Below are 22,407 nucleotides of genomic sequence, written 5' to 3'. Positions count from 1 at the left end.
GCGAACAACAACTGACTCACTTCCCAAGCTCTCTCATCCCCAACAGACTTCATACTTGCCTTGTGAAGTACATTGGCTAATTATTATTATCATTTCTTTCTGTTTTGAGGTGTGGACAATTAAAAGCGGCAGGGAAGGAAGCCCGGAACAAAAAGAGAAACGAATATGTTTACTTATATACATCTACGCTCGTTCCCCCCCACCACACAAACTCCATCCTAATTTACACGTAGACTTAACCACTCGCAACGGGTGATGCAGAGCGGTTTAAATCCCTCCCCTCCCCCCCAAGACCCGCGTTCTGGGGGAGGCTAGGCAGGGGTGCGGGGGTGATGGGGAGGGTAATATTTCCATCATACCCACGCGGTCATAAATCCGGAACCAATTTTATGCCGTGCACAAACATTTATCCACCTGGTCATTTAACCTGTGTGGCGCCGGGCCTTCCTCTCCCTTGCATAAACCCATTTCAATTTTACATTCCCAATTTAATTTAGAGTATAGAATCTCAATCGAGGCGGCCCGATATTGGATATTTATGTAAATTGACCGTGGAAGCCCCTCCCACCAGGTTTGGGGGGAGGGGGGGCGCCGGTAGGGACCAGGGCATTGATTTCATATTGTTGGTTGGCAGACTGTGTGTGTGTGTGTGTGTGTGTGTGTGTGTGCTTGCTCCCGGCCTGAGTGACGACGCCTTGCACCCACCCAACCGACAGGAGGGGGGAGGGAGAGAGAGTGAAAGAGAGAATAACAGAGAAAACGAAAAGTAGAAAAGGGAATCGAGGGGTAACTATGTGAAAGGGTTGGAGAGCGTTTGGGTTGGAGGGTTACCATAAGAAAGTAGAGGACTATAAGAAAAAGGAATGAAGGAGGAGACTATTAAGGAAATGATTAGAACAGGAATACACCTAGGAACGCTGGGAGAGACGGAGTGAGGAACAAATGGAAAATGAAGTGTAACAGGAATGAAAAGATGAATAGATTTATTGAAGAAGGACGACCACGAAACACCGAAACCTGAAAATAGTTTTAAAGAAAACAGTCAGACGGGAAAGAGAAACAGAAAACGGCAAGGATAGTGATCTTATGGGCAAGTAATTAAACATATAATGTAAACCATGTGGAATGAGAGAAGATGATAAAGAGGAAATTGAAGTCTAGAAGGAAATGGAGCTGAAGGGAGAAGGGTTGCGATAGAGACAAATAAAAAGATAGATGAAAATTGAAAAAAAAAAAATGTACTTACAAAAAACGGGAAACCAGAAAAGCAACTAATTAAGATGAAGAGAGATATGAAACATGACTTTTTTTTATTCTAAATTTGAACCTGATATAAAATAGTTGAAAAAAAATCAACTCGCTGAATTTTTATAAAGGCCATAATTAAAGTATGCATCACACACATCAGCAGCGGTAGTGGATAGTAAAGAAAGTAATAAGGTATCAATACTTTGTTACTATCCTTAGGTAGATTACTTCTGGAGAGACTTTCACTCAGATACTTTAGATTTAGGTACTTTTTCTCGAGTATGTATTTTATTTTTTTGGAGAAAATATATTTACTTCGTTAATAAAATTTCCGAAATGTTTCGTTATTTTCTGTAGGTAACGAGACGTCTGGAAGAGTCATGAAGTAAACAAACATTGCCTCGGGAATATATATATATATATATATATATATATATATATATATATATATATATATATCACAGAAGAGCAAATGATGTCAAGATCTGAAGTGACTTGGTAAGAGTAATTGTAGCTATTACCTGTTCAAGGAAGGTAACGGGTTACTGCTGCTTTATTACCGACCGTTACTTGCTCATCAGGCAGGAGCCTTGGCCGTGTCACTAGACGCTAGGGAACTGGTCTGAGGACATCACCAGGAATGTATCCTATCGCTGAAGGACGGAGATAAGAGTATCGCTAGCGAAGCGTCATGCCTCAGGACGCTGGGAACTTGGCTTAGAATATCGCCAGGGACATATCCTATCGCTGAACGCTGAAGGCCAAATGTAAGCGTCATCGCTTGCGTTACAGCCTAGCATCGACCGCTGAGGGAGTGGCGTAATGACTTCATCAGGGACATTAGCCTCCATGCGATCACCAGCAGGACACTGTGGTTCCTCCCCGCCTGACTGGAGATGATATCGAACCACGGGGCACAACGGAGCGACCCCTGGGTACGTGGAAAGGACAACTCAAGCACTTCACAGCCACCATTCCCTCTGGTACAACAGACGGCGGAAGAGATGAAGATGAAAGTGAACACCATGTTGAGGGTATACTGCCATGTGTCATTTCTTCTTCTTTTTTCAACGTTGTCCATTGCAGTGGAAGAGTTCAGATGGGTGAAGAGTGCTCTGAGGGTATAACAACAAGCAGATGACCTAAAGAAGGAATACATTTAAACTTTATATAGAACTACGGAAGCGGATATAATGTCAGTCATGGACTTGAAGTAAAATATATATCATGCTCATTCATAGATAAGATAAAGAAAATGTAAGCACAGATATACAAGGAGAATGAGGAGTGAGGGAACAACGGAAAATAAAATGTGAGAATAAATTATAATGATAAGGGATGGCGAAGAGCATTGTAAGAATATTTACCAAAAGGTGTTTGTATATCTAGAGAGAGACGGTTGCAAAGAGGGGGAACGTGTGATCTAAAGGGAATCCATGTATTAGCCCTCAGGATGGTATGAGAATGTTGGTGGGGAGAGGAATAGATAAAATGTGCTGGGAGATGCCTGTGTGGTGGGGAGAGGAAGAGTTGAAATGCAACATTGAACAGCAAAGACAGACTTCACATAGTCTTGTAAGACCCATATATCCCAAAGGCGTGGCCAGATTATATACAAAACAAAAACTATTCCCGCGAAATTAGTCGCTGTAAAAAAAGAAAAAAAAAAAAAAGAATAGTAGGACACTAAACTGGCATCAGTACAGCCAGCACTCTGCCAGAACTAATATCGTGTTGTATAAGATCTCGTGTGTAGTATCTGGTAATGTCTTACCTTGAGTACGGGGTCAGGCCAGCCTAATTTAGACATGGATTATCGTTCGACAGATGTACGAAAGGCCATATATTTACGAAACAAAAGGTCCATGGCATTAAAAGATATGTAATATACCTGTAGGCATATTTTGCGAAAGTAATGAGGTACAATAATCTAATGAGAATTTTTTCTATTTATGGTAGACTGAAGAGTATAAACCAGCATTCAAGTCACAAAAATAAGCACAACCATTGATGTTAAATTTACCAGTATTCCATCAGGATTACCACTTTTAGTATCCCTCCCTGAGACCATCACTCCTTGCCTTAAAACTACCATTAGTAATAGATCCCTTCGCCACCAGCATATTTTGCACTAAAAACTAGCTCCGTCTCGATCAGAAACAAAGCCTGCAAGAACCTGCTCATATCTCTGAAAGTTACAAAGAAATTTCCTTATCTTTAACCGTTTTCTGGTAATGCACTATGTATAAGACTGTATGGAGGTCAGATAAGCTGAATAGTAGAGGGAATACTATGAAACTGTCAAAGAAGAAGACGTCAAGAGAATTTAATGGGGTAGGTTGCCAAGAGAAAGCAAACTTTTGCATGTTTCTCGTGAATTCATCATAGAAAAAGTTTCATAAGAAAGAAAACGTTAAATTTTTCTTTAGATATAGGAGTAACATAAGTATATTGTCAAATCCTTCGGCTTATATTGTTATGCACTAAATTCACTTTAGAAATGCATTAACCAATGACTTTAGCTTAAAAGATATCACGCTAAACAGTTGTTAAACCTCAATACAGGAGCTGTTCAGGATACTTCTTAGCCCAAAACGTTTTGCTTTGATATTCAAATATAACTAAACGCTTCTGGACCTAATATAATAGTTGGAAATCTCATTAATCATCATCATACCGAAAGATACCCATCAAATACGAAACCAATAATCACAGAACTTTTCAAAAGCGCAACCATCTAACTAATCAGAGGCTTTAATGAAACACAAAACAATATTTCAACCCCAGATTCGTATTCAGCATGTACAATTTTTCTTACACTTAAGTTTTCAAGCAAATCTATTACCCTCGAAAAAAATTTATATACTGTCTTTTAGCTGCACAGAAGTATTGTAGAATGAATTTGTACAAAATACTTCACTCAGTAATATAGGAGGGTTTAGGAAAATTTGAATTTGGCGGGTTGAGGTGCACACCTGGTGGTGGGGTTGGCAACTGTGGGCGGCCGGGCACAATCAAAACATGTCATTTTGCTCGAAGAGATTTATTGCCGTAATTTAAGCAGGTAAGTGTTTATATTACGGGGAAGGGATGAAAATTGTGCGCGAACAAGTGTAGATCATTATGACATTACCTAGGAGGATAGGCAGTGAGCTGATTTGCTGTAGACAACGAGTGTGTCACTCCAGTTTTAAGGCCTTAAGTCTGAAGAGATTTGACACTATATACTGATGTTGCCCTCTGGGCGCGCCCAACATTTAGAAACCCCAACGTGACTCCTGATGTTTCATTGTGGTGCCTCATATCCAACGTCCACCTTTGACAGGACTCTCGTGGGACATCGCCTTCGCTCGTCATGAGCAGCAGCTGTAACAAGGGACCTGGGACCTACGGCCATGCCAGCAGGACTCGTGCAACCCAAGCACAAACCAGCAGCTGCCGTACACTCCAGGAATTGTGACCATGCCACTCTCACCTCCTGCAGGAGCAGCAGCTGCCGTACACTCCAGGAACCGTGACCATGCCACCCTCACCTCCTGCAGGAGCAGCAGCTGCCGTACACTCCAGGAACAGTGACCATGCCACACTCACCTCCTGCAGGAGCAGCAGCTGCCGTACACTCCAGGAATTGTGACCATGCCACTCTCACCTCCTGCAGGAGCAGCAGCTGCCGTACACTCCAGGAACCGTGACCATGCCACACTCACCTCCTGCAGGAGCAGCTCCAGGTAGACTCAGAAGCCACACGCACTTCCCCCCAACATAATCCTGCTTCAACTGGCATCACAGAACCCCTGCCAAGTCTGTCTCGTATTACTCAGCCTACCTTACTTTACCTTTCCTTCACCATTGCCCTGCACCTCCAGTAGCTCATTGTTCTTGGGACATAACACTTTTTGGACCTTAACCACCAAACATTAGGGTTGTTGTTTAATGTGTTCCCGTGTCCCTGTCAGTTATGCTACACTCACTAAAGATATCAAGCCACTGATGTGTAGGTAGTTTAATGTTGTTTAATGTGTTTCCATGTCCCTCTCAGTTATACTACACTCACTGAAGATATCAAGCCACTGATGGTTAGGTAGCAGTTAAATGATAGATTTACTCGCAGATTATAAAAATATTTTCCCGTCAAACGTTAAACATTTGATGTTTAAAGATAATTTAAAGTCACATTTATTTTTATAGAATTAAGGCTTTGCGCACAGTCGTAGGTCTGTGCCATAGTATTGAGGAAAAGCTACTTGATATTTCTCTTAAAATTTGTGCATATCATAATTTGATATTTTCAGCTGGAATGGGAAAGGAAAGTGTTAACTTTGTGAGATAAATCCCTCTTCAACTTCACCTCCTAAAAGGAGCAGGAAGTTAACTAAAGTAATATGTTTTTGTCTTTTTTTATTTCCATATTTGTGTTAAGAATGGACTTAGCACTTGTGTTTGTCTTGACAAAAACTTTTCTTGAATCCAGTTTTGCATGACACCTGTTACTTTGTTTTCACTGTTAATCCTTAGGAAATACTGTAATTGTGCATTGTATTTTTCCCCAGAATGGTATCGGTATTGTGTGCAAAATTTCAATATGTAAATGCATTTGTTGATAATTATGTTTACCTTAAACTATGGTTGCATACTCTAGAGAACTTATTTTGTTTATACTATTGATATCATTAATAATTGCTAGCATTCTGTTCCCAAACTTAGTACTTGGTAGGAGCATAAGGTGGTAGTTGGTTGGAACATTAGGTAGACACACTAGGTAGAAGTACTCAATGGGAACATTAGGTAGGAGCCTCTGAAAACACTCTTAAGAGTTCCCAACTGCTATTAGTCTATTAAGGGTGAGGCATTAAAGGCTTAAAAGTGGCACTGAAATTCACCAGTTATGTTGAAACTTTTTCGATGACAAGCCCCTTGAGGGAGTTGTCAACGGGAACAAATGTTAGAGGTATAGATAAATAGATAGATATTATTTTAGTTTTTTACATTTTATTTTTGTTCTTGTAGCATTTGCTTTATAATGTAAAGATTGTTACAATATTTGCTGTGTAATATGTATGTGTGTATGTTTTCTTGTTGCATGTTATTTATTTCTATAGAGGAACAAAAGCATGTGTAAGGGTAATTGGAGGGTTTAGTCAAAGTTTCAGTATACATGTGGGTGCAAAAGCAGGACTGTGTGATGCCACCATGGCTTTTTATCATATATATGGATGGAGTGATAAGACAATAAAAAGCAAATCTATGGGCAGGAGACATAGAGATGGAAGTGTGGTAGGGAGGTTGGTGGCCAATAGCAAGTCTGTTTGCAGATGATACCGTGTTGTTTGCTGAGATCGAAGAGGAATTGCAGGTGTAAGTTTGTTTTCTGGTGTGTGTAAGAATAGTCAATTGAAGGTAAATGCAAGTTAAATTAAAGTGATGGGGTTTGAAACGAATCAGAGTGAAAGTATAAATTTTGCAAAGTATCGAACCATTGAGAGATGGGAAGGGAAAGACTGGAAGAAATGACATTAAGTATTTAGGAGATATCTTGTGTAATTTTAGTGATATGGATGGAGAGATAAGGGAAAGATCAGTACAGGGTAGAAGTCATAATAGAGTAATGAAGAGAAGAGGTGTAAGCATAGAAGTGAAGAAATGATTAAGGACAGCCTAGTCCTCCTGACCCTGACTCATGTAGCCAAAGCATGGACATAGATTGTGTCACATAGGTCAGAAATCCTGATTGTGAAAGTAAGCTATATAAGAGGACTCCCATGGTGTCATGATTAGCTATCCTGACCATGACACATTCAGAGGCCGCCCAGGGTTGAGCACATAGGTTCAAGTCCTGGTTGCGGCAGTTGGTACACAGTCAACCCATACACCCCTAGGGGTTGGCTGATAAAAGGCCTCACAACCATGTAACATTGTTGGAACTACTATTCCTTCAAACATACCCATTTTTGCTCTCCGAGATAACATTCTATCCTACCCGTTCTTCATCGCTCCCAGAACCTTCGCCCCTTCCCCAACCCTGTGACTCACTTCCGCTTCCATTCACTACTAAATCCACTTCCAGATATCTAAAACACTTCTTCCTCCAGTTTTTATCAATTCAAACTTACATCTCAGTTAACTTGTCCCTCAACCCTAGTGAACCTAATAATCTTGCTCTTATTCACATTTACTCTCAACTTTCTCCTTTCACATACTTTTCCAAACTCAGTCACCAACTTTTGAAGTTTCTGAGTCGAATCAACCACCAGAGCTGTATCATCAGCAAACAACTGACTCACTTCCCAGGCCCTCTCATCCCCAACAGACTGCATACTCGCCCCTCTCTCCAAAACTCTTTCAGTCACCTCCCTAACCACCCTATCCATAAGCACATTAAACAACCATGGGGACATCACACACCTCTGCCGCAGACCAACCTTCACTGGAACCAATCACTCTCCTCTCATCCTACTTGTACACATGCCTTACATTCTTGGTAAAAAAAATTCACAGTTTTTAGCAGCTTACCTCGCACACCATATACTCTTAAGACCTTCCACAAAGCATCTCCATCAACCCTGTCATAAGCCTTCTCCAGATCCATAAATGCTACATACAAATCCATTTGTTTTCCTAAGTATTTCTCACACATTCTTCAATGCAAACACCTGATCCCTACATCCTTTACCACCTCTGAAACCACACTGCTCTTCCCAAGTCTGATGCTCTGTACATGCCTTCACCCTCTCAGTCAGTACCCTCCCATACAATTTCCCTGAAATAATTAACAAATGTATGCCTCTGTAGTTTGAACACTCACCTTTATCCCCTTTGCCTTTGTACAATGGCACTATGCATGCTATCCGTCAAGCCTCTGGCACTTCACCATGATCCATACATACATTGAATATCCTTACCGACCAATCAACAACACAGTCACCCCTTTCTTAATAAATTCTACAGTAATGCCACTCAAGCCCACCGCCTTGCTGGATTTCATCTTCCACAAAGCTCTCACTGCCTCTTCTCTCTTAACCAAACCATTCTCCCTGACCCTCTCACTTCACACACCACCCCAACCAAAACACCCTACATCAGCTACTCTTATCATCAAACACATTCAACAAACCTTGAAAATACTCACTTCATCTCACTTCGTCACTACCTGTTATCACTTTCCCCTTGCCCCCTTCATCGATATTCCCATTTGTTCTTGTCTTATGCACGTTATTTACCTCCTTCCAAAACATCTTTTTATTCTCCCTAAAGTTTAATGATGTTCTCTCACCCCAGCTCTCATTTGTCATCTTTTTCAACCCTTGCACCTCCCTTTGGACCTCCTGTCTCTTTCTTTTATACATCTCCTGGTGCTACCTCGCTGAAGCAGAGGGTAGCAATGCTGTTTCCTGTGGGATGGGCTAGCAACAGGAATGGATGAAGGCAAGCAAGTATGAATATGTATATATATATATATTTTTTTTTTTTTTTTTTTTTTTTATACTTTGTCGCTGTCTCCCGCGTTTGCGAGGTAGCGCAAGGAAACAGACGAAAGAAATGGCCCAACCCCCCCCATACACATGTACATACACACGTCCACACACGCAAATATACATACCTACACAGCTTTCCATGGTTTACCCCAGACGCTTCACATGCCTTGATTCAATCCACTGACAGCACGTCAACCCCTGTATACCACATCGCTCCAATTCACTCTATTCCTTGCCCTCCTTTCACCCTCCTGCATGTTCAGGCCCCGATCACACAAAATCTTTTTCACTCCATCTTTCCACCTCCAATTTGGTCTCCCTCTTCTCCTCGTTCCCTCCACCTCCGACACATATATCCTCTTGGTCAATCTTTCCTCACTCATTCTCTCCATGTGCCCAAACCATTTCAAAACACCCTCTTCTGCTCTCTCAACCACGCTCTTTTTATTTCCACACATCTCTCTTACCCTTACGTTACTTACTCGATCAAACCACCTCACACCACACATTGTCCTCAAACATCTCATTTCCAGCACATCCATCCTCCTGCGCACAACTCTATCCATAGCCCACGCCTCGCAACCATACAACATTGTTGGAACCACTATTCCTTCAAACATACCCATTTTTGCTTTCCGAGATAATGTTCTCGACTTCCACACATTCTTCAAGGCCCCCAGAATTTTCGCCCCCTCCCCCACCCTATGATCCACTTCTGCTTCCATGGTTCCATCCGCTGCCAGATCCACTCCCAGATATCTAAAACACTTCACTTCCTCCAGTTTTTCTCCATTCAAACACACCTCCCAATTGACTTGACCCTCAACCCTACTGTACCTAATAACCTTGCTCTTATTCACATTTACTCTTAACTTTCTTCTTTCACACACTTTACCAAACTCAGTCCCCAGCTTCTGCAGTTTCTCACATGAATCAGCCACCAGCGCTGTATCATCAGCGAACAACAACTGACTCACTTCCCAAGCTCTCTCATCCCCAACAGACTTCATACTTGCCCCTCTTTCCAAAACTCTTGCATTCACCTCCCTAACAACCCCATCCATAAACAAATTAAACAACCATGGAGACATCACACACCCCTCCCGCAAACCTACATTCACTGAGAACCAATCACTTTCCTCTCTTCCTACACGTACACATGCCTTACATCCTCGATAAAAACTTTTCACTGCTTCTAACAACTTTCCTCCCACACCATATATTCTTAATACCTTCCACAGAGCATCTCTATCAACTCTATCATATGCCTTCTCCAGAGCCATAAATGCTACATACAAATCCATTTGTTAGAAGCAGTGAAAAGTTATTATCGAGGATGTAAGGCATGTGTACGTGTAGGAAGAGAGGAAAGTGATTGGTTCTCAGTGAATGTAGGTTTGCGGCAGGGGTGTGTGATGTCTCCATGGTTGTTTAATTTGTTTATGGATGGGGTTGTTAGGGAGGTGAATGCAAGAGTTTTGGAAAGAGGGGCAAGTATGAAGTCTGTTGGGGATGAGAGAGCTTGGGAAGTGAGTCAGTTGTTGTTCGCTGATGATACAGCGCTGGTGGCTGATTCATGTGAGAAACTGCAGAAGCTGGGGACTGAGTTTGGTAAAGTGTGTGAAAGAAGAAAGTTAAGAGTAAATGTGAATAAGAGCAAGGTTATTAGGTACAGTAGGGTTGAGGGTCAAGTCAATTGGGAGGTGAGTTTGAATGGAGAAAAACTGGAGGAAGTGAAGTGTTTTAGATATCTGGGAGTGGATCTGGCAGCGGATGGAACCATGGAAGTGGAAGTGGATCATAGGGTGGGGGAGGGGGCGAAAATTCTGGGAGCCTTGAAGAATGTGTGGAAGTCGAGAACATTATCTCGGAAAGCAAAAATGGGTATGTTTGAAGGAATAGTGGTTCCAACAATGTTGTATGGTTGCGAGGCGTGGACTATGGATAGAGTTGTGCACAGGAGGATGGATGTGCTGGAAATGAGATGTTTGAGGACAATGTGTGGTGTGAGGTGGTTTGATCGAGTAAGTAACGTAAGGGTAAGAGAGATGTGTGGAAATAAAAAGAGCGTGGTTGAGAGAGCAGAAGAGGGTGTTTTGAAATGGTTTGGTCACATGGAGAGAATGAGTGAGGAAAGATTGACCAAGAGGATATATGTGTCGGAGGTGGAGGGAACGAGGAGAAGAGGGAGACCAAATTGGAGGTGGAAAGATGGAGTGAAAAAGATTTTGTGTGATCGGGGCCTGAACATGCAGGAGGGTGAAAGGAGGGCAAAGAATAGAGTGAATTGGAGCGATGTGGTATACCGGGGTTGATGTGCTGTCAGTGGATTGAATCAAGGCATGTGTATGGGGGTGGGTGTGGCCATTTCTTTCGTCTGTTTCCTTGCGCTACCTCGCAAACACGGGAGACAGCGACAAAGCAAAAAAAAATATATATATATATTTATTATTTATTTATGTATTTATTTTGCTTTGTCGCTGTCTCCCGCGTTTGCGAGGTAGCGCAAGGAAACAGACGAAAGAAATGGCCCAACCCACCCCCATACACATGTATATACATACACGTCCACACACGCAAATATACATACCTATACATCTCAATGTACACATATATATACACACACAGACATATACATATATAAACATGTACATAATTCATACTGTCTGCCTTTATTTATTCCCATCGCCACCTCGCCACACATGGAATAACATCCCCCTCCCACCTTATGTGTGCGAGGTAGCGAGCTGTGTGTGTGTGTGTGCATGTGTGGACGTGTATGTATATACATGTGTATGTGGGTGGGTTGGGCCATTTTTTTGTCTGTTTCCTTGCGCTACCTCGCCGACGCGGGAGACAGCGACAGAGTGAAAATAAATAAAATAAATCATTTTTTATTTCAGTATACTTTGTCGCTGTCTCCCACATTAGCGAGGTAGCACAAGAAAACAGGCGAAAGAATGGCCCAACCCACCCACATACTCATGTATATACATACACACCCACACAGGCACACATACATACCTATACATCTCAACATATACATATATATACACACACAGACATATACATATATACACATGTACATAATTCATACTGTCTGCCCTTATTCATTCCCGTCGCCACCCCACTTCTCCTCGTTCCCTCCACCTCTGACACGTATATCCTCTTTGTCAATCTTTCCTCACTCATTCTCTCCATATATATATGGATCATAGGGTGGGGGAGGGGGCGAAAATTCTGGGAGCCTTGAAGAATGTGTGGAAGTCGAGAACATTATCTCGGAAAGCAAAAATGGGTATGTTTGAAGGAATAGTGGTTCCAACAATGTTGTATGGTTGCGAGACGTGGGCTATGGATAGAGTTGTGCGCAGGAGGATGGATGTGCTGGAAATGAGATGTTTGAGGACAATATGTAGTGTGAGGTGGTTTGATCGAGTAAGTAACGTAAGGGTAAGAGAGATGTGTGGAAATAAAAAGAGCGTGGTTGAGAGACCAGAAGAGGGTGTTTTGAAATGGTTCGGGCACATGGAGAGAATGAGTGAGGAAAGATTGACCAAGAGAATATATGTGTCGGAGGTGGAGGGAACGAGGAGAAGAGGGAGACCAAATTGGAGGTGGAAAGATGGAGTGAAAAAGATTTTGTGTGATCAGGGCCTGAACATGCAGGAGGGTGAAAGGAGGGCAAGGAATAGAGTGAATTGGAGCGATGTGGTATACCGGGGTTGACGTGCTGTCAGTGGATTGAATCAAGGCATGTGAAGCGTCTGGGGTAAACCATGGAAAGCTGTGTAGGTATGTATATTTGCGTGTGTGGACGTATGTATATACATGTGTATGGGGGTGGGTTGGGCCATTTCTTTCGTCTGTTTCCTTGCGCTACCTCGCAAACGCGGGAGACAGCGACAAAAAAAAATATTTTTTTTTTTTTTTTTTTTTTTTTTTTTTTTTTTTTTTTTTTTTTTTATACTTTGTCGCTGTCTCCCGCGTTTGCGAGGTAGCGCAAGGAAACAGACGAAAGAAATGGTCCAACCCCCCCCCCATACACATGTACATACACACGTCCACACACGCAAATATATATATATATATATATATATATATATATATATATATATATATATATATATATATTTATTTTTTATTATTATTATACAGACATATACATATGTATATATATATATATATATATATATATATATATATATATATATATATATGAATAAATTTTAGATAGAATAAAAAGATGCTTTGGAAGGAGGTAAATAAAGTGCGTAGGACAAGGGAACAAATGGGAACTTCAGTGAAGGGGGCTAATGGGGAGGTGATAACAAGTAGTGGTGATGTGAGAAGGAGATGGAGTGAGTATTTTGAAGGTTTGTTAAATGTGTTTGATGATATAGTGGCAGATATAGGGTGTTTTGGTCGAGGTGGTGTGCAATGTGAGAGGGTTAGGGAAAATGATTTGGTAAACAGAGAAGAGGTAGTAAAAGCTTTGCAGAAGATGAAAGCCGGCAAGGCAGCGGGTTTGGATGTTATTGCAGTGAAATTTATTAAAAAAGGGGGTGACTGTATTGTTGACTGGTTGGTAAGGTTATTTAATGTATGTATGATTCATGGTGAGGTGCCTGAGGATTGGCAGAATGCATGCATAGTGCCATTGTACAAAGGCAAAGGGGATAAGAGTGAGTGCTCAAATTACAGAGGTGTAAGTTTCTTGAGTATTCCTGGTAAATTATATGGGAGGGTATTGATTAAGAGGGTGAAGGCATGTACAGAGCATCAGATTGGGGAAGAGCAATGTGGTTTCAGAAGTGGTAGAGGATGTGTGGATCAGGTGTTTGCTTTGAAGAATGTATGTGAGAAATACATAGAAAAGCAAATGGATTTGTATGTAGCATTTATGGATCTGGAAAAGGCATATGATAGAGTTGATAGAGATGCTCTGTGGAAGGTATTAAGAATATATGGTGTGAGAGGCAAGTTGTTAGAAGCAGTGAAAAGTTTTTATCGAGGATGTAAGGCATGTGTACGTGTAGGAAGAGAGGAAAGTGATTGGTTCTCCGTGATTGTAGGTTTGCGGCAGGGGTGTGTGATGTCTCCATGGTTGTTTAATTTGTTTATGGATGGGGTTGTTAGGCAGGTGAATGCAAGAGTTTTGGAAAGAGGGGCAAGTATGCAGTCTGTTGTGGATGAGAGAGCTTGGGAAGTGAGTCAGTTGTTGTCAGCTGATGATACAGCACTGATGGCTGATTCATGTGAGAAACTGCAGAAGCTAGTGACTGAGTTTGGTAAAGTGTGTGAAAGAAGAAAGTTGAGAGTAAATGTGAATAAGAGTAAGGTTATTAGGTACAGTAGGGTTGAGGGTCAAGTATATTGGGAGGTAAGTTTGAATGGAGAAAAGCTGGAGGAAGTGAAGTGTTTTAGATATCTGGGAGTGGATTTGGCAGCGGATGGAACCATGGAAGCGGAAGTGAATCATAGGGTGGGGGAGGGGGCGAAAATTCTGGGAGCCTTGAAGAATGTGTAGAAGTTGAGAACATTATCTCGGAAAGCAAAAATGGGTATGTTTGAAGGAATAGTGGTTCCAACAATGTTGTATGGTTGCGAGGCGTGGGCTATGGATAGAATTGTGCACAGGAGGGTGGATGTGCTGGAAATGAGATGTCTGAGGACAATATGTCTGGTGGTTTATATGTGAGGTGGTTTGATCAAGTAAGTAATAATAGGGTAAGAGAGATGTGTGGTAATAAGAAGAGTGTGGTTGAGAGAGCAGAAGAGGGTGTTTTGAAATGGTTTGGTCACATGGAGAGAATGAGTGAGGAAAGATTGACCAAGAGGATATATGTGTCAGAGGTGGAGGGAATGAGAAGTGGGAGACCAAATTGGAGGTGGAAAGATGGAGTGAAAAAGATTTTGAGTGATCGGGGCCTGAACATGCAGGAGGGTGAAAGGTGTGCAAGGAATAGAGTGAATTGGAACGATGTGGTATACCGGGGTCGACGTGCTGTCAATGGATTGAACCAGGGCATATGAAGCGTCTGGGGTAAACCATGGAAAGTTCTGTGGGGCCTGGATGTGGAAAGGGAGCTATGGTTTCGGGGCATTATTACATGACAGCTAGAGACTGAGTGTGAACAAATGGGGCCTTTGTTGTCTTTTCCTAGCGCTACCTCGCACACATGAGGGGGGAGGGTGTTGTTATTCCATGTGTGGCGGGGTGGCGATGGGAATGAATAAAGGCAGACAGTATGGATTATGTACATGGATATATATGTATATGTCTGTGTGTGTATATATATATATGTACACATTGAGATGTATAGGTATGTCTATGTGCTGTGTGTGGACGTGTATGTATATACATGTGTATGTGGGTGGGTTGGGCCATTCTTTCGTTTGTTTCCTTGCACTACCTCACTAATGCGGGAGACAGCGAGAAAGCAAAATAATAAATGAATTAATTTAAATGAGTGACTGAGTTTGGTAAAGTGTGTGGAAGAAGAAAGTTAAGAGTAAATGTGAATAAGAGCAAGGTTATTAGGTACAGTAGGGTTGAGGGTCAAGTCAATTGGGAGGTGAGTTTGAATGGAGAAAAACTGGAGGAAGTGAAGTGTTTTAGATATCTGGGAGTGGATCTGGCAGCGGATGGAACCATGGAAGCGGAAGTGGATCATAGGGTGGGGGAGGGGGCGAAAATTCTGGGGGCCTTGAAGAATGTGTGGAAGTCGAGAACATTATCTCGGAAAGCAAAAATGGGTATGTTTGAAGGAATAGTGGTTCCAACAATGTTGTATGGTTGCGAGGCGTGGGCTATGGATAGAGTTGTGCGCAGGAGGATGGATGTGCTGGAAATGAGATGTTTGAGGACAATGTGTGGTGTGAGGTGGTTTGATCGAGTGAGTAACGTAAGGGTAAGAGAGATGTGTGGAAATAAAAAGAGCGTGGTTGAGAGAGCAGAAGAGGGTGTTTTGAAGTGGTTTGGGCACATGGAGAGAATGAGTGAGGAAAGATTGACCAAGAGGATATATGTGTCGGAGGTGGAGGGAACGAGGAGAAGAGGGAGACCAAATTGGAGGTGGAAAGATGGAGTGAAAAAGATTTTGTGTGATCGGGGCCTGAACATGCAGGAGGGTGAAAGGAGGGCAAGGAATAGAGTGAATTGGAGCGATGTGGTATACCGGGGTTGACGTGCTGTCAGTGGATTGAATCAAGGCATGTGAAGCGTCTGGGGTAAACCATGGAAAGCTGTGTAGGTATGTATATTTGCGTGTGTGGACGTATGTATATACATGTGTGTTGGGGGGGTTGGGCCATTTCTTTCATCTGTTTCCTTGCGCTACCTCGCAAACGCGGGAGACAGCGACAAAGTATAATAAAAAAATAATAAAAAATAATTTAAATGAATATAAATATAAATGAATGTGAGAGATGGGCAGATTAGAAAGGGTAGTGAGTGGTGGGATTATTAGTGAAAGAGAAGAGAGAGGCGTTTGGACAATTTTTGCAGGGAAATAGTGCAAATGACTGGATGTATAAAAGAAAGAGGCAAGAGGTCAAGAGAAAGGTGCAATAGGTGAAAAAGAGGGCAAATGAGAGATAGGGTGAGAGGATCTTTAAATTTTAGGGAGAGTAAAAAGATGTTTTGGAAAGAGGTAAATAAAGTGTGTAAGACAAGAGATCAAATGGGAACATCGGTGAAGGGGGTTAATGGGGAAGTAATAACAAGTAGTGGTGATGTGAGAAGATGGAGTGAATATTTTGAAGGTTTGTTGAATGTGTTAGATGATAGAGTGGCAGATATAGTTTGTTTTGGTCAAAGTGGTGTGTGAAGTGAGAGGGCCAGGAAGAATGGTTTGATAACAGAGAAGAGGTAGTGAAAGCTTTACGGAAGATGAAAGCCAGCAAGGCAGCGGGTTTGAATGGTATTGCAGTGGAATTTATTAAAAAAGGGGATGACTGTGTTGTTCACTGATTGTTGAGGATATTCATTGTATGTAAGGCTCGTGGTGAAGTGCCTGAGGATTGGTGGAATGCATGTTAGTGCCATTGTGCAAAGGCAAAGGGGATAAAGGTGAGTGTTCAAATTGCAGAGGTATAAGTTTGTTGAGTATTCCTGGAAAATTGTATGGGAGGGTGTTGATTGAGAGGGTAATGGCATATACAGAGCATCAGATTGGGGAAGAGCAATGTGGTTTCAGAAGTGGTAGAGGATGTGTGGATCAGGTGTTTGCTTTGAAGAATGTATGTGAAAAATACTTAGAAAAACAAATGGATTTCTATGTAGCATTTATGGATCTGGAGAAGGCATATGATAAGAGTTGATAGAGATGCTCGGTGGAAGGTATTAAGAGTATATGGTGTGGGAGGCAAGTTGCTAGATTCAGTGAAAAGTTTTTATCGAGGATGTAAGGCATGTGTACGAGTAGGAAGAGAGGAAAGTGATTGGTTCCCAGTGAATGTTGGTTTGCGGCAGGGTTGGGTGATGTCTCCATGATTGTTTAATTTGCTTATGGATGGGGTTGTTAGGAGGTGAATGCAAGAGTTTTTGGTGAGAAGGGCAAGTATGCAGTCTGTTGAGGATGAGAGGGCTTGAGAAGTGAATCAGTTGTTCGCTGATGATACAGTGCTAGTGGCTGATTTGGGTGAGAAACTGCAGAAACTGGTGACTGAGTTTGGTAAAGTGTGTGAAAGAAGAAAGCTGACAGTAAATGTGAATAAGAGCTAGGTTATTAGGTACAGTAGGGTTGAGGGACAAATCAATTGTGAGGTAAGTTTGAATGGAGAAAAACTGGAGGAAGTGAAGTGTTTTAGATATCTGGGAGTGAATTTGGCAGCGGATGGAACCATAGAAGCGGAAGTGAGTCACAGGATGGGGAGGGGGCGAAAGTTCTGAGGGGATTAAAGAATATGTGGAAGGCGAGAACATTATCTCGGAAAGCAAAAATGGGTATTTTTGAAGGAATAGTGGTTCCAACAACGTTATATGGTTGCAAGGCGTGGGCTATAGATAGGGTTGTGCGGAGGAGGGTGGATGTGTTGGAAATGAGATGTTTGAGGACAATATGTGGTGTGAGGTGGTTTGATTGAGTAAGTAATGAAAGGGTAAGAGATATGTGTGGTAATAAAAAGAGTGTGGTTGAGAGAGCAGAAGAAGGTGTATTGAAATGGTTTGGTCACATGGAGAGAATGAGTGAGGAAAGATTGACAAAGAGGATATGTGTGCCAGAGGTGGAGGGAACGAGGAGAAGTGGGAGACCAAATTGGAGGTGGAAAGATGGAGTGAAAAAGATTTTGAGTGATTGGGGCCTGAACATGCAGGAGGGTAAAAGGTGTGCAAGGAATAGAGTGAATTGGAATGATGTATACTGGGGTCGACGTGCTGTCAATGGATTGAACCAGGGCATGTGAAGCGTCTGGAGTAAACCATGGAAAGTTTTGTGGGGCCTAGATGTGGAAAGGGGGCTGTGGTTTCAGGGCATTATTCATGACAGCTGGAGTTTGAGTATGAACAAATGTGGCCTTTGTTGTCTTTTCCTAGTGTTACCTCGCACACGTGGGGGGGGGTGTCATTTCATGTGTGGTGGGGTGGCGACGGGAGATTGAATAAGGGCAGCAAGTATGAATTATGTACATGTGTATATATGTATATGTCTGTGTATGTATATATATGTGTACGTTGAAATGTATAGGTATGTATATGTGTGTGTGTGGACGTGTATGGAAGTACATGTGTATGTAGGTGGGTTGGTCCATTCTTTCATCTGCTTCCTTGCGCTACCTCGCTAACGTGGGAGATAGCGACAAAGTGTATAAAAAATTATTTTTTTATTTTATTATACTTAGTCACTGTCTCCCGCGTTAGTGGGGTAGCACAAGGAAACAGACGAAAGAATGGCCCAGCCCACCCACATACACATGCATATACATAAACGCCCACACATGCACATATACATACCCATACATTTCAACATATACATACACAGACATACTTATATACACAAGTACATATTCATGCTTGCTGCATTCATCCATTCCCATCACCACACATGAAACAGCACCCCTTCCCCCCGCACATGCATGAGGTAGCGCTAGGAAAACAACAAAGGCCACATTCATTCACAGTCTCTAGCTGTCATGTGTAATGCGCCAAAACCACAGCTCCCTTTCCACATCCAGGCCCCACAAAACTTTCCACGGTTTACCCCAGACGCTTCACATGCCCTAGTTAAATCCATTGACAGCACGTCCACCCCGGTATACCGCATCGTTCCAATTCACTCTATTCCTTGCACGCCTTTCACCCTCCTGTATGTTCAGGCCCCGATCACTCAAAATCTTTTTCACTCTATCCTTCCACCTCCAATTTGGTCTTGATTAGGGCCTCAGCTGCCCGTACTGTCTCGGTTAACATGAAAAAAGTAGTAAGACTATATGTAACGAATTATTAAATAAATTGGTTTATGAGAGATTCGGTACAGCAGGGCGTGAATTGTAGAGTGGGTAAAACACAATGGTGTGAAGTGTTTCACTCCATCCTTCCACCTCCAGTTTGGTCTTGATTAGGGCCTCAGCTGCCCATACTGTCACGGTTAACATGAAAAAAGTAGTATGACTATATGTAACGAATTAAGAAATAAATTGGTTTATGAGAGATTCGGTACAGCAGGGAGTGAATTGTAGAGTGGGTAAAACACAATGGTTTGGGCATGTGGAAAGAGTGCAAGATGTGGAGTTTACAGGGAGCGTATGATAGTAAGATTAAAGGAGTTGGTGTGAGATTCCAGACGACCACTTGTGATATGGAGAAACAGAGTGGAAGGAGAGAAATAGTGGAAAAATCCATGAAATGGTGTCCAAGGGAGGCAAGTAAGTATAGGGATAAGTGGACACTTTTGCCATGGTAGGCAACAGACATCAAATATATAGATAGAACCAATACTCCCTGCCTGGGTATTGTGAGGGTTAGTAATGCCAGCACTTCAGTGTTTCTCAAATTGCATTCCTTTGACCCAGGTAGATGTCATTTCTGTCTGCCTCACCCACATGTGGACTACTGGCATTCTGTTCACAAACATACATACAGTCTCTTATTCATACATAACACTTGACACTCAAATCGTACAGCTCATTCTTCATAACTCCAGATTTTCCAGATTAGCCTGCCTTTTGGCAAAATGTTAGGAGCAATGGCAGTGAGTAGTAGGTAGGAATGTTTAGGTAGAAGTAGTAGGTGGGAACATCAGCCAAGAGTAATAGTAGTCAGTAGGAACATTAGATAGGAGCCCCTGCAAACACTGCACTAGAGTTGCCCACTGCCAGTGGCCTGCTAAGGGTGAGGCGTGTAAGGCTAAGAAGAAGCGCTGGAGTTCACTAGTTATGGAGACACTATTGCAGTGGCCACCGCCTTGAGGAAGTTCATGTTGGGAATAAGCATTAGAGATATATCTAGATAGATTAACCATGGCAGAAGTTTGCTTTTTTTTCTGATTGGAATTTCTAATAAAGGTCATCTCTATGAAAGTCTTGTTTACTCAAGGATGTTATATAGACCAAGATTATGTATTTCTTCAGTGCTGCTGCTTAGCCTTTAGTGCCTCTACCTTACAGGCAACTCTGGCACAGTGTCTACAGAGATTCTAATCTGTTGTATTTAGTTGCCATATATAAAATGGGATTAAAAGTAAATTCTTGAAATCTATAGAAACTTTTAATGAAGGATGAATTACTCTAAACACTAAATCTCTCTTGACAGATCGTGAAGCCATCTTCTTCCCATTCTCTCTTTGTCACCAGCATCTCGGGGAAATGTGCAGATCTACTGATGGCAGCACCCCCTCTCCAAGCATATGTGGAGGGACTGTGGGAAAAAAAAAATCGCCCTTAGCAAGACAAAAATCACACCCTGCATTTAACATATTCTGTAAAGAAAATTTATTAAACAAAATTCATACCCTGCATTCAATAATATGTAAAGATTATGAAAAGAAAATCATCAATGTACTACTCCATTTTATATATATTGTAGCAGTACTCCATTACTCATACTTATTTTTGTAAATATGCTATTTTATTTTTTTTATTTTTTATTTCTTTTAATTATACTCCATAGCTGCTATTACCCAAAGGAAAACAATAATGTATCAAATTTAAACTTTAACTTGTTATACACCAATCTAAATCTCTGATGCCCATTCCCTTGGGGAACTCCCATCAAGAAGTTGGCCACAGCAAAAAAATAATCCACTTATTCCTGTCCCTACATGCCCCAATCACAAATTTTTTTTCACTCCATCCTTTCATCTCCATTTTGGTCTTGTTCCCTCCACTTTTGACATATATATCCTCTTATCAACTTTTCCTCACTCATTCTCTACATATGTCCAAAACGTTTCAGCACATCCTCTTCTGCTCTCTCAACCACTCACTTTTCATTACCACACATCTTTCAATCTTTCATTACTTACTTGACCAAAACACCTACCATCATAAGCAAACAACAACTGACTCGCTTCCCAGGCCCTCTCATCTCCCACAGACTGCATACAAGATTCTCACATTTATCTCTCACCATTCCATCCATAAACAAACCAAACCACCATGGTGACATCACACACCTTGCATCCTTGATAAAAACTTTTCACTACTTCAAACAGTTTTACTTCCACACAGATTAAGGCCTTCCACAAAGCATCTCTGTCATATGCATACTTGAGCCATAAATGCCAAATACAAATCCCATCTTTTTTAGAAATTTCTTACATTTGTTAAAACAAGCACCTGATCCACACCTCTTCTACCACTTATAAAACCAAACTGCTCCTCCCCTGTATAATGCTCTGTACATGCCTTCACCCCTTCAATCAACAGCCTCCCATACAACTTTCCAGGTATATTCAACTAACTTATACCCCTGAAGTTTGAACACATCTTTATACAATGGCATTATATATGCATTCTGCTAATCCTCAGGCACCTCACCATAAGCCATGAATGCAATGAATATCTTTACCAACCAATCAATGACAATCATCCCTTTCTTATTCTTGCATCAAAATTGCTGTCATACCACTCAGCTGCTGCTCCCAAAACACTTGCTTCTCACGATCTCTCTTCTCATAGCCAGATGCATAAGCTCTAATAATCACAAATCAAAATCTATGCCCATTTTATCAATACCTATACATAAGTAATTGCACCATAACCATTGGGCAATATGATCACAATGTCTACCCAAGAGAACCAAGCTAAATTTTCCTCGCCCCATTGTCGTCATCATCCGTGGATCAACATTTCCATACATTCGCCATAGCTGCAGCATACTAGGAGGCAGGTACTGAAGCATCGTCATGTTTGCAGGTGTCCCACCATGTACTCCAGGTCCACCAGCACTGCCAGACGCCATTGCAGCCATAGCTGGACTTCGAAGGTTGCCCACATCTGCATGTGCTGCCAGTTGGGAGGCCAGTGCTGGCATTTGTGTTGTTGGGTATACCACCAGCAGGTGATCCATGTCCTATCATACCCATGTCACCATACATAGGAGATGGATTCTTGTGAAGCTTACGACAGTGATGCTCCTCAGCCAAAGCTGCAACTCCTTCAGACGCCAATGCAGCCATAGCTGGACCTCCAAGGTTGCCCATACCTGCATGTGCTGCCAGGTTAGGACTGCCAGTTGGGAGGC

At 41.9% G+C, this 22,407-nt stretch overlaps 1 protein-coding gene and 1 long non-coding RNA gene across 3 annotated transcripts in view; one reads left to right on the top strand and one right to left on the bottom strand.

Moving 5' to 3' along the window:
* Nucleotides 1-4,189: 4,189 nt before the first annotated feature.
* On the top strand, nt 4,190-20,673 carry LOC139752704 (uncharacterized). Its single transcript, XR_011713562.1, has 3 exons — nt 4,190-4,312; nt 4,574-4,976; nt 20,476-20,673. It is a non-coding gene; the product is annotated as an uncharacterized lncRNA (long non-coding RNA).
* Arp6 (Actin-related protein 6) overlaps nt 20,418-22,407 on the bottom strand; it is a 106,931-nt gene continuing 104,941 nt past the window's right edge. For both annotated transcript variants that reach the window (XM_071668522.1, XM_071668521.1), the window contains one exon: nt 20,418-20,580. In XM_071668522.1, coding sequence (XP_071524623.1) covers nt 20,451-20,580 — 130 coding nt within the window. In that variant the 3' untranslated portion in view covers nt 20,418-20,450. The remainder of the gene's footprint in view (nt 20,581-22,407) is intronic.

Source organism: Panulirus ornatus, chromosome 13 (genome assembly GCF_036320965.1).
Source record: "Panulirus ornatus isolate Po-2019 chromosome 13, ASM3632096v1, whole genome shotgun sequence".
Classification (NCBI taxonomy): domain Eukaryota; kingdom Metazoa; phylum Arthropoda; class Malacostraca; order Decapoda; family Palinuridae; genus Panulirus; species Panulirus ornatus.
This window is presented reverse-complemented; position numbering and strand designations above follow the sequence as displayed.